The sequence below is a fragment of the Muscardinus avellanarius genome, assembly GCF_963383645.1.
Source record: "Muscardinus avellanarius genome assembly, chromosome: 6".
NCBI lineage: Eukaryota > Metazoa > Chordata > Mammalia > Rodentia > Gliridae > Muscardinus > Muscardinus avellanarius.
In genome coordinates, this window is record NC_137791.1 from 120,611,061 (window position 1) to 120,623,366 (window position 12,306).

Below are 12,306 nucleotides of genomic sequence, written 5' to 3' on the forward strand. Positions count from 1 at the left end.
TATTTGAAGGCTCTGAGTTCATATTTCTTATGAAGATTGGAAAATAATAGCACATTTACAAACCCAAGTTACTTAAATTTATGGCAGGCCATGAAGAGTGAATTTTCTTATTAGTGCAGTGCTTGGCCAGAATTTTATTAGTTTTAAGACACAGTTTACCTTCTTGGCTGTGGTAATCATTTGTAATTTATCATAAATCTGATGTAAGAGTGTCCTGTGTAAATTATGGGATACCCTCATGGAGACTGATAATGTGCTCCGGCAAGCTTTTGGGCAGTTGCTTTTCTCATATCTCTAAGTTTTTAAATGTTAAAAGAATACCACAGACCCATATGAAGACTTTCCTTGTGTCTCCTGTGTATTTTGAGACTGCTGGTCTTGAGAATATCTCATATGTAATTATTTCTTATTTGCTCTCCAGTTTCTTCATTGTCAATGTCATTCCCTTTACTGTCTAGTATCCTGATTGCTTTACACTGATACTGGATGATTTTCATCAGAAAAGTTTATTCATTTGGGAAGGGTCATTGGTTCAAAGACATCCTGCATGTCAGGGCAGGGAGATCCTTGAGAGGCCTCCAGGCAAATGAAGAGACGCAGGTCCAGAACAGCCAATGCTGGACTTGAAGCAAAACCCAAGTTTCCTAAGCTACAGATTCTTCTTCAAGCCCTTTTCTCCCTTTCAAAAATCAGGGTAGTAACTATATTTTATCACAAACATTTTTTGAATCAGTAAATTTGTATAGTTGGCTGTGAAACATTGTAGTGATTTGGAAATTATTTCAGAAAGGATTGCTTTTTTTATCTAAAAAATAATTAAAAAGAACTCAGGTTGATGAATGCCAAGTCTCAAGTGGAGAAAGAGAAAATACTTTCAAGGTTGGTAGTGCAATGCTAAACATTTCCTGAATTAAAAAAAAAATATGTATCCATTGGCACTATTGTGCTAAGGTGTGAGACAATCACTTCTGGTAATTCTAATTAATTTAAAGTTAAAAATCTCACTTGCTCTCATGCATAAGAGACTCATAATTCTGCTTGCTCTTCCCTTTTCTGCATTTCTAGCTAAAGAAGCTCTTGCTGGCGCCAGCCAACACTCAGCTGAGCTATAATGAATGCAGTGGTCTCAGTACCCAGAACCATGCAAACCCTAACCACAGGATCAGAACAAACCCTGCAGTTGTTAAGGTACAAGCGCCAATGTCTTTGTACATTGGGGGAAAGTAACACAATAGCTTGTGGTGGTGGTAAAAACAGGCAATAGGTTTGTACGAATTCAATCAACTGAGCCTGCAGGTGCCTCCAGTTGTGAAACCAATCGTGCAATGCGTTTCCACAAGCAGCATCTGAGCGACTTGAATCTAGAGTTTCTCTACACTTTGTCTTTGGAGAATGGAATGGAAATGCCACTGGGTGTGGACCCCTGAGGATTATGTTACTCCATGCAGCAATTCAGCAGCATGGTTATGATAACACGTGCACATAGGCTGCTATTATCTGTGAGTCACTTTGAGATGCACCGTGGCTGTCTTACCAGCTGTCTAACCTGAGCAGCATTTCTTTGGAATCAGGGCAAAAAATCTATTTCTGCCATTAATCGGATGGAATGCTGGCAAAGATATAATTCGGTTAGCGGGCTGTATTAAACAATGTTTGTCTTGCCATTCACTGTGAGCGAAAACGGAGCGTTAAGGGGTACTTAAGAGAGTTGCGAACACTGGGCTTCGGCAATCAGTGGTAAATTAAGGTTTAAACCAGCTTATTTTTTTTTTTATTCACAGTAAAGGCGCTGTAGGGTCTTGTTAGTTACATGTTGCTGAGTAGGAACATTGAAATGTAGGAGAAATGAAATAAAAAGCTGCATAAATGTCATTTAGGAATTTTAAATGTAATTTTCTTTCCTTGTTCTGTGAACAATTATTCACAGCTCATAGATCCAGTACACTTAGACTGAGCACTTCACTGGAAATCTCATCTCTTCAGAAAACCTATATCCATGCCGATAAGGTTCAGCTCACTAATTTTAACTTTCTTTACGCCTTGTTTTGAAGACCGAGAATTCATGGAGCAATAAAGCGAAGAGCATTTGTCAACAGCAAAAGCCACAGAGACGTCCCTGCTCAGAGCTTCTCAAGTATCTGACCACAAGCGATGACCCTCCTCACACCAAACCCACGGAGAACAGGAGCAGCATCAGAGACAAATGCACCTCCAAAAAGAAGTCTCACACGCAGTCACAACATGTACAAGGTAGGCGGGGGGCCAGTAACTGTCGGGCGGTGCTGCAGGGGAGCATACAGACTCCGCACTCCTTGCCATCGGTGTCTCTGTGGAAATAGAATACAGCGATTTAATAGAGAGAAAAACCAAAAATAAAAATAAAAAAAAACAATAACAACAACAACAACCACCAAAAAGCCTTTGCCTGGACACAGGTGGATATATCCTATTCAGCTGATAAGCAGTCTAAGTTGCAACCATGGAAAGACACCTGAGATGTTAGTCAGGGGAGGGTGACCTGGGGCAGGAAACCATTGCCGCTTCCTTGAAGTCTGTGTGAATCTCTGAGTCTCTAGATGATTGAAGGTATGTGCAAGCTGGGCTAGCCAATTCATTAAAGAGCTTATATGTATTTTTTCTCTTTCAGCGATGGAAAAAATGAGACGCTATAGATTTACACTCTATTCCTTAATAAGTAGTAAACGATATTTATGTGGCTTCTCCTGATGATTAAGTACATCTCTTTAAATTTCTTTAGACCACATGCTATGCTCACAAATTTTAGTAGGTATAAAAGGATATGAAAATCCTTGAATTTTTTTTCTTCTTCCTATTAAGAACTTGCCTAGATTAAGTGAAACATCTGGGTCAATTTTTATTATTCCCGCACATTGCTAGAAGGCTGATGATTCTGAGGCAAATTGGGGTGCTTTGGGGAAAATCTCTCTTGGCAAAGACATAATTTTCTATTTGGGCTTTTCCTCTTCAAAATGTCATAGTCTAGGAGGCCCAAAGAAAGTTTGTTGAAAGTAACTGATGTTTAAAAATAAACCAGCTTCTCTCCTTGCCCCCTAACATGGTGGTAGAAGGAGGCATATTCTAAACCAGCAATTATAAACATCCATCTGTGTTTTGTTTTCCCTTTGTTTCTCCAACTTCTCCTTCTAGCTGCAGAGTGATAGCCCCTGATCCCTGTTTTGAACCATGATTATTTCATACAGGTATGCTGTTGCTGCTGATATTCCTAAGTATTTTTCCCCCAGTGTTATGAATCCCCCTCCCTCATCTCGACCTCACCATCAGCACAGGAGATTTAGGGACTTCCCTTGAATGTTTTCAATTGGCTCTCAATTAGTTTATCCCTGATGGATACATCAGGTTCGCTGTCCATCTCCTCTGTCAGTCTGGGGAGATATATATAGCAAAATGGGCCAAATTCCCTTATGGCTCTCTTTTCTCAGGTTAGCTGCTGATCACAAACTCTGTTATAGTCTTCCTTCCTTCCTTTTCCTTTCTTTTTCTTTTATTTCTTTGAGCATAGCCTTCTGCCAAGAGGCCCATGGAGTTGAAGGCCTGCAATGAAGGGGGCCGTGGTTGCTGCAGAATGGACTGCGCCTCCCCGCGCCTTGCTCTGTCACACGTTTGTTTGCTTTCTGGAGCTGAATTTAAAGTCCTGATCTTAGTGAAACCCTGGGATCAGTAAACCCAGCCCAGCAGCACATGGCTTAAAGAGCTTTTGTATTTTTAATATGTTAGTTATTTTGGATTTTAAGGTTTTTGTTGGTTCACCTACCACTATATAGTACTATAATCTACAAATTGTTAAAGAAATAAACTTTTAGTTATTTAAGGCCTAAAAGACATAAAACATGACTGGCTTCTAATAACCAATAAATGCTCAGCTTTGGAGATTAAGCAATTCAGAATCAAGAAGCATAAGTCCGTGCACAATTAGGAACAAAGAGTAAGAGTCTGTGCTGAGGTTGCCTTTCTTAATCTGCTTTATTATTATTTTTTCTCACCGTACTTCACACGCATTCTCTATAGTATTGTGGGATCATGTATTTTTGGTTCCTTAGAATAATCATCTAGTCTTTGGTGTGTATTGATGTACCATTTATCCATTCATTTGCTAATGTGCGTATCCTAAAATAACATGACCAATGCGAAAAATAAATACCACGGCCAGCAAGCATTCTAGCAGTCTCTGTCTCTCTACTCTGGAAACTGTCCACCAAACTCCCAGTAAACCAAACCAGTAGTCCTCTAGTGGGACCACTTATGAGTTTGGGTTTATTCAGGGATGAGGTTCTGGATGTGGTTTGGGGACTGTACCCTCCCCATCGCCCTCTCATTTCCTGTTCATCTTTGCTCTTATTAAATGTGGTGGCTTCCAATTCATCTTTTACTGACCTTAGCCTTCCCTGTGCCCAACAATAAAAAAATGTAGGTATCTTTCTTTGGACATTGCAGATAGCCTGCCCAGTATCTTGAAATTAGAATTCCATTCTCTGATTTTCACTGTGCATTTACTGTGTGATAGATTATATAGTTTCATACCTGATTATATTTTCTATCGAAACTGTATGAATTATCCTAATTTAGTTGAACACCATAAGAGTGGGTAAAGTTCCTCCATAAATGTGTTCTTTTTTGAAGGGCTCATTAAATTAGACACACTCCGAAATTAATGTAAAATCAGCTCATTTATCTGTATATATGTAAAATCCAATTAATCGATGTACCTAATTTGTAGAAGACAGCATGAGCTTCATATTTCTGGATGCACATTGGATAGATGACATACCATTCAATTGTTTAAAAACAAAATCTAAATCTACAAATTGAATATGTAAATACAATTTATCCAAGGAGAGTACCTAATTTCAGGCTAATTTGGACATAAATAATATTTTCACATTTCAAAGGACTTTAATTACTGGGGTAGATTAATTTACTTGAGAGTTTGTTGAATACAATTCCTTTTGATAACAGGATAAAGAAAACATCTTGGCCAAGTCTGCCAGTAGGCAGTTTGATGGCCCTGTTAATATCACTTAGCATCTTTGGGTCTCAGTTTCTTTATCCATGAAATGAGAAAGTTTATTCCCAAGACACTTTTGGTTTTAGCTCTATGATTTTCATTGTATAAATGACTAACTCTTGACCTTCTGAAAGTAGTTATTTGTTGAGAAACAAATTGACATGAACCTACACCTATATAAGTGTGTCTCCATCAATAAGCATAAATATAAATAAGATGTGGATGTCTATCTCAGGTACGTTTTATTCAAAGTACAAGACTGACATAGAGAAGCAATTGTGTATTGCTTATTTCCCCTCCTTCTTCAGTATTGGGATATTTTTCCTGCAGTAAATAAAATTTTGGAAAACCTAAAGGAAGTAGTGAGCTTTCTTTGAAAGTCTATAGATCTCTCAACGGATAAACAAAGTATCCCACTTCAGTTGTCTATGAGATTTGAAAATTCAAACTTCATTTAAGCCATCTGGGTCAACGCCCACAATTTGTCATAATTGGTCAATTAATTTTCAGTGAATGGAATGGTTATTGCTTGAGCTTTGGCCTCATAGAAATAACCTATTCTCAGGGCTAGACATAAAATTATACATTTTAGAAGTAAAATTAGCTGAATATTCATAACGTTCTGTCACCTTGTAGCTATTCTGCTGTTTTCTTGTCTAAACAAACCATGTACTGTATTCCAAATTAAAACAGAAAACATTATTTCTCTCTGATGGTATGATGCAAATTTTGTATCCTTAACAGGATGGCGCATTTCGGGGAAAATTCTGCTTTTGTATGTGTTTTTGAATGATAGTTTACGGATGCAAATGTTGTTTGGAATTTGTTTTAGCATAATGGACTGTTCTCTGATTTTGATCCAGTATTCAGGGATTTCCTTAGTTCAGTCTTTCAATTTCCTGGTCATGTTTCCAATCGACTATAGTAGGAAAAAAAAATCTAGGAAACACTCAATATTTCATAATTAGTTCTTTCTTTTTCCTTTAGCCAAACCAACAACTTTATCTCTTCCTCTGACCCCAGAGTCACCAAAGTAAGTATTAAGAAATGTAATCATTTTCAGAAGGGGAAGGGGGTTCTAATACATTTGGCTACAGCAACTCCATTTCAGTTTGTTTTTATAAATGTGCCATATCTTCCAGTGACCCCAAGGGTTCCCCATTTGAGAACAAGACTATTGAACGAACCTTAAGTGTGGAACTCTCTGGAACTGCAGGTAAGCCTTACATTTCCTTTAGGACTTTTGTGTGTATGTGGAACAAATATAATAGAGTCTATTTTTAATGAAATAAACAATTATTACAAACAAAATTGGGTGGGAAGTTATCTGGAAATATCTTCATTTGGTTCTGTTAAAAATTAAATTAAAAGCCAGGTGTGGTGGTGCATGCTTGTAATCCCAGCATTTGGGAGGCAGAGACAGGAGGATCACAGTTCAAGATAGCCTCAGCTACTTAGTGAGGCCCTTTCCAACTCAGTGAGACCCTGTTTCAAAATAAAGAATAGGAGCTGGGTGTGGTGGTGCACGCTTGTAATCCCAGCATTCTGGAGGCTAAGACCAGAGGATCATGGTTCAAGGAAAGCCTCAGCTATTTAGTGAGGTCCTCCATAACTTAGTGAGACACTGTTCAAAAGAAATAATTAAAAAAAAAAATAGGGCTTGGGATGTAGCTCGGAAGTAGAATCCCTCTAGGCTTCATCCCTAGCATTGCAAAAAAAAAAAAAATTAAATTAAAAATATTTTAAAGAGAGCCGGGAGTGGTGGCACACACTTGTAATCCCAGCATCTGGGAGGCCGAGACCAGAGGATCGTGGTTCACGGACAGCCTCAGCTACTTAGTGAGGCCCTGTTTCAAAATAAAGAATAAAAAAATAGGACAGAGGGTGTAGCTCAGAGGTCAAATCCCCCTGGGTTCCATCCCCAGACCTGCCAAAAAAAAAAAAAAAAAGAGAAAGAGAAAGAGAAAGAGAAACATTTATTGTGTGAGAGAACCGGGGCCAGACCTTCTGATGTATTTATTTCCCCTGGATCCTTAAAGAATCCTAAGATTAAGACATTAAAATCTAAGTAGAAGGAAAAATGAACATTTCTGATCTCTGATCCATGAATATGACAGTGATATAAGTGGTTTCTGTTAATTTCATGAAGATAGTGGTAGTTTTCTCATTTTTAAGATTAGGAAATAAAGTTATATATATTAAGTTGCCCAAGACCATCAAGCTGGAAAGCAAAGGGCAAACACTCGATCTCAGGTTTACTGCTTCTCAATGCTTCACTCAGAATAGTCTCTCCCTCTCTGTCATACTTCACAGCATAATAGTACCCTATATATGTTATTATTTTTCTATCTTTCCAGCAAAAAAAGAATACTGAAAATGTGTCCCTTCATCAGAACAAAATATCCTTATGTTTTTCAACATGAGTTATTTCCTTCAGCATTTGGGACTTTGCACTCTTTTAGCCAGTCTTTGTTTGACATGAAGAGGACAGAGCTCTAAAGAGTTGGACTAAAAAAAAAAAAAAAAGAGTTGGACTAAGTGAAGAGTCCCTAGGCCATCTTCTGAGCGGTTGTAACTGGTGCTTCTACCCAAAGTGCGATAGGGTCACTGTACTTGAGGTTCCTGTAGGGTTACCGTACTCGAGCTCCACCAGAAAGTAAATCTTAAGATGTCTCAACAAGAAATGTCTTGGCTCTGGCTATTGCTGATAAGGATAAAGGAACAGTAAGTTAAACAAGATGCTTTCAACCAGAACCGCGGTGCCTACACGCATCACAGTTATTGTCACTAAGTTTAATTTCACACTTTGAGTTTGCTAAATTACCTCCTTATGAAAGGTCTACTGCATGAGTGCATGATTGGGTCAAGCAGTAGAGTAGCTAATTTCATGGTGTATAAATAGTGTGTGTGGTGCTGACTCACACATACATACGTGTATATACAAATATGCCTTTATATGCATGCATACACTTTTAAGCATATAATAGCATGATTTCCAAAATAAATTATAAATTACATGTACGATCAGGAATAGTTTTTATGTGTACATACTACATCTATTAGAGGCCTTCTTATCTGGCCAAAGGGGACCGGTAATTGGCAGGTTTATTTAAATGTTGATACAAACATAGACAAATTGTCATTTTATTTGTGCTTGAAACATATACATTTACATTCTAGTATCACATTTTTGGTAGGAGATAGAGACCTTTAACTTGAGCTTGCACGTGCTAACTGGTGATCTCTTCATCTTTCTTGCACAAATCATGATGTAGCGTAAATGATATTATCTTTCTGTGTTTTACTCTGCAGTGAAATAATTAAAACATATTTGTGTGGTAGTCTGAGTGCCCAATCTTTCTAGATTTCATTTTCCCTAATGTTTTACGCTACCACCTACCACAATTAATTTGACACCCTTCATTTGGCAATATACCTTTAATGTGTACTTTTATAGAAACACCTTTCACACTCATATTTTATTCATTTGCATAATGTTTTACCATCTTACACAGTATACATCATTGGTGTAATAAGCATTAATTGGTTTAGTAAAATATACTATAGGAGCCAGGCGTGGTGGTGCAGGCTTGTAATCCCCGCACTTGGGAGGCAGAGACAGGAGGATCATGGAAGTTCGAAGCCAGACATGCTGGCTTAAAAGACCCTGTTTCCAAATAAAAGAGTATAAGAAATAGGTCTGGGAGAGTAGCCCTGAAGTAGAAGGGTTTCCAGGAACCCCAGTACCACTATATGTATATAGTATATATATATATATATATATATATATATATATATATATATATATATATATATATACACTATGGGGACTCTTGGTGTGATTCAGATGAAAGGAATATATTAACCAGGAGGGTTTGTAATGTGAGCATTAAGCAGTAGGTGTTTCAGAGGGTGAGAGAGCTTTCAATGTATGTTCCAATCAAAGAGATATTTTTAAAATCATTTTCTGATTATAAATAATGTAATGACAAAAAGCCAAAAATATCAAATACTTGAGGCATGGTTCTAAGGCACAGAGACAGCAATAGCATCACTTCCTATGAATATTTTCATACATTTGTGGTCATTTTATGTATATGTGAGTGGGAGTATATAAAATTTTGCTTCCTGATTTTTCATTTGGCATTTAATATGTAGTGTGTGTGTGTGTGTGTGTGTGTGTGTGTGTGTGTGTGTTGCTGTGTGTGTGTGTGTGTGTGTGTGTTGCTGGGGATCAAACCCAGGGCCATTCTCTCTCTAAGCTATGCCCCCAGCCCTATTTTATTCTTTATTTTGAAACAGGGTCTCACTCTGTGGTGGAGGGCCTCACCAAGTAGCTGGGGCTGGCCACGAACACTGATCCTCCTGTCTCAGCCTCCCAAGTTCTGGGGTAACAAGCGTGTGCCACCACATCTGGCTCTAATAAGAAGTTTTTGAATAATCCCAATCTTCAGGCTTTTATAGTAGTGGATAATATTGAGTAGGCATATCAAATTTTATTCAATTATATTTCTATTGTTATATGTTTAGTTGTTTTATAATTACTATTTGAAAATAGTACTGCAGTGGAAATACATTTTTATTTAATTTTCTCAAAGTACATTTCTAACACTTGTTAAGGCCAAACATAAGGATATAAATATCTTAGGAGTGTCATATATTTTTCCAAATGGGTATTTTTATTTATATTCCATTAGCACTGAATGAATATAGTTGCTTTGTTACAACTCTGCTAATATTGTGTATTTTTATTTTTAAAGTATTTTTTCTTTTTTTTTGTGGTACTGGGATGGAACCCAGGGGCTTTCTACCTCCAGGCTATTTTCATAGACCTATTTTTTATATTTAATTTGTAAACAGAGTTTCACTAAGTTGCCAAGAGCCTCACTAAGTAGCTGAGGCTGGTTTCGATCCATGTGATCCTCCAGTCTCAGCCTCCCAAGTACTGGGAATACAAGCGTGTGCCACCATGCCCGACTATTAAAGTATTTTTTCTAATTTATAATCATTAGTATATAATTCAATTGCAGTTATTATTGTACTTTTAAAAAGCACTTACTTTTACTTTCTTCTCTGAAAAAGTCTGTACATTTCTTTTTATTGGTACTTAATTTTATTTATTTATTTGTTTATATATGTATCTATTCATTTACTTAAATTATTTTCTAGTTTTGCGGTGCTCAGGGTCAAGTCCAAGACCTCACATGTGCTAAACAAGTGCTGTACCACTCAGCCACCTCTCAAGCCCATATTCTTAATTTTTAAAATGTATTTATAATTTTAAAACAATTTATAAAGAAATATTTTGTTAATACTAGTAAACATTAAAATATTAGATAGTGGATTTATTTGTGTTGCAAGTCATTCTCATTGAGTTTAAATTTTTACTTTTGGTAGTGTTGAAAGGTTATTAGGTATAATGGAAATCATTTGACCAGCATATTTACTAATGCCTGCTCTAGGCTGCCTATATGTCAGATCATTGTGGGTGTGAGCAAGTGTGAAAGAGAGAGAGAGACTAACCATCCAGAGAGTGCTTTGGCAGTGATGGGCATTACATAGATGCCCTCATATTTAAGACATAAGATTCTAGTCTGTTAGAAAAATAACACTTACTGATAAATAACATAAAAGAATAGAACTATTTATTGCTGATAATGCTTTCCCACCTTCTAAGAAAGACGGGTGCACTGGGTAGCTTTTAATTTGTTGAGCGTGATGGCAATAACTGAAAATGTGTGTTGGGAACGCTAAGGGAGCACCACATTGTATTACATAAGAAGGAATTTCGATCTATGAGAAACAAGGAGATGAGAAGGAACTCAGAGGATGCTGAAGGGTCTAGATGGTAAAGTTTAGAACCTGCCTGGAGGGAAGTACAAGGAGGAGACAGAGGTTGAAGGTAGAATTAGTTTTTTTTTTTAAATAGAGATAGTCTGGGTATGAAATACTATGCAGTGTAGGATATCTGTGGTCTCTGTCTCCTCTAAAGACCTTCTGTGAAAGGCATTGTTTAATAGTGTTTAGAAGATGGGACAAACATTGATCATACCTCAAGACAAGCACAAAGGGGGGGAAGGAGTTATTGAAGGGACACTGTCACCTGGCTTCAGAGTCAAAGGCAATAATGGTGCAAAGATTTTAGAGAGCGATAAAGACAGTTCAAGGACTGAAACAAGGTAAGGCCATACCATTATGCTAGCGAGTGACACAGGTCATCCATAGAAAGGAGGTTGGAGGGCATTGGGCTCTCAGTCGGCTACACTGACTTGGGAAATTGAAAGGGAGAAAAAATTTTGCATCCGATTTTGAGCATGGAGGGAGAAAGAAGAGATGATATTGATGCGAGGAGAAAAGCAATAAGGCAGGAAATCAGAGATGCTCGGATGACATGAGTTCCGCGTGGGTGATGAAATCAGTAAAGGACCGAGAGGTGGAGCGTACCTTTCTTCCCTCCTTAATCATTTGATTGCTGAGACTCTTGTCCATATCCTTGATCTTTTCTTAGCCTTACTTTCCTCAAATTCGAAGTCACGTTTCTATCTATCAAATGGAATTACCGCCTGATTTAAAGGAATCAAATATAGATTGAAATATAATATCGCCAGTATTCAATCACTTTTTACATAAGAAATGGCAAATGCGTGTGATTCAACCCAAATTAAAACACTTCATAAACAGCAGTGCTCTAAATAAAAGTAGGCTGTTGGGATTTTATTTAAAGCAGACAGTATACCTTAGTGAAGTTGTGTAAAACTTAGCTTTAAAGTGACAAACTCAAGTTTGCTACGAGGAGGAACCCTGACCTAGCTTATGGACTTAATCAATTAATCAACTTCTCTAAGACTGAGGGTCATTATGTGTCAGATAAAGATAATAACAGCATTTGCATCTTTCTTGGTCACTGTGAGGATTAGAGATAAAACATGAGTGCCAACATGCTGTGTAAGTATTCGATAAATATTAACTATTTAAATACTACTTCTGTTAACTTTATCTAAGAAGGCCTTTGTAACTTGTCCCCCACTTTTTTAAGCTTTTGGCTGTCTTCACCACTTCTCTAGAGTCCTTGATCTTTTTGCTGTATCCTCTTGGGCACTCTTATATATGAAGTTAGTTATTCTGTTTAGTGGCAGTCTCCCTACCCCATACCTACTTCTACACAATTGAACAAATCCTGGTTTTGGTGTGGATGTAGGATTTAACAAATCACAACAGCTCTTTCATATTCTCTCAACACCAAGTACTTCTACTGCAGAGTC

At 37.4% G+C, this 12,306-nt stretch overlaps 1 protein-coding gene across 5 annotated transcripts in view; it reads left to right on the plus strand.

Annotated features, from left to right (window-relative positions):
• PPARGC1A (PPARG coactivator 1 alpha) overlaps positions 1 to 12,306 on the plus strand; it is a gene marked incomplete at both ends in the record, with an annotated part of 675,280 nt that overhangs the window by 633,654 nt on the left and 29,320 nt on the right. For all 5 annotated transcript variants that reach the window (XM_080697397.1, XM_080697398.1, XM_080697399.1 and 2 more), the window contains 4 exons: positions 1,066 to 1,188; positions 2,052 to 2,250; positions 6,032 to 6,077; positions 6,187 to 6,260. In XM_080697397.1, the coding sequence (XP_080553523.1) occupies positions 1,066 to 1,188; positions 2,052 to 2,250; positions 6,032 to 6,077; positions 6,187 to 6,260 (442 nt within the window). The remainder of the gene's footprint in view (positions 1 to 1,065; positions 1,189 to 2,051; positions 2,251 to 6,031; positions 6,078 to 6,186; positions 6,261 to 12,306) is intronic.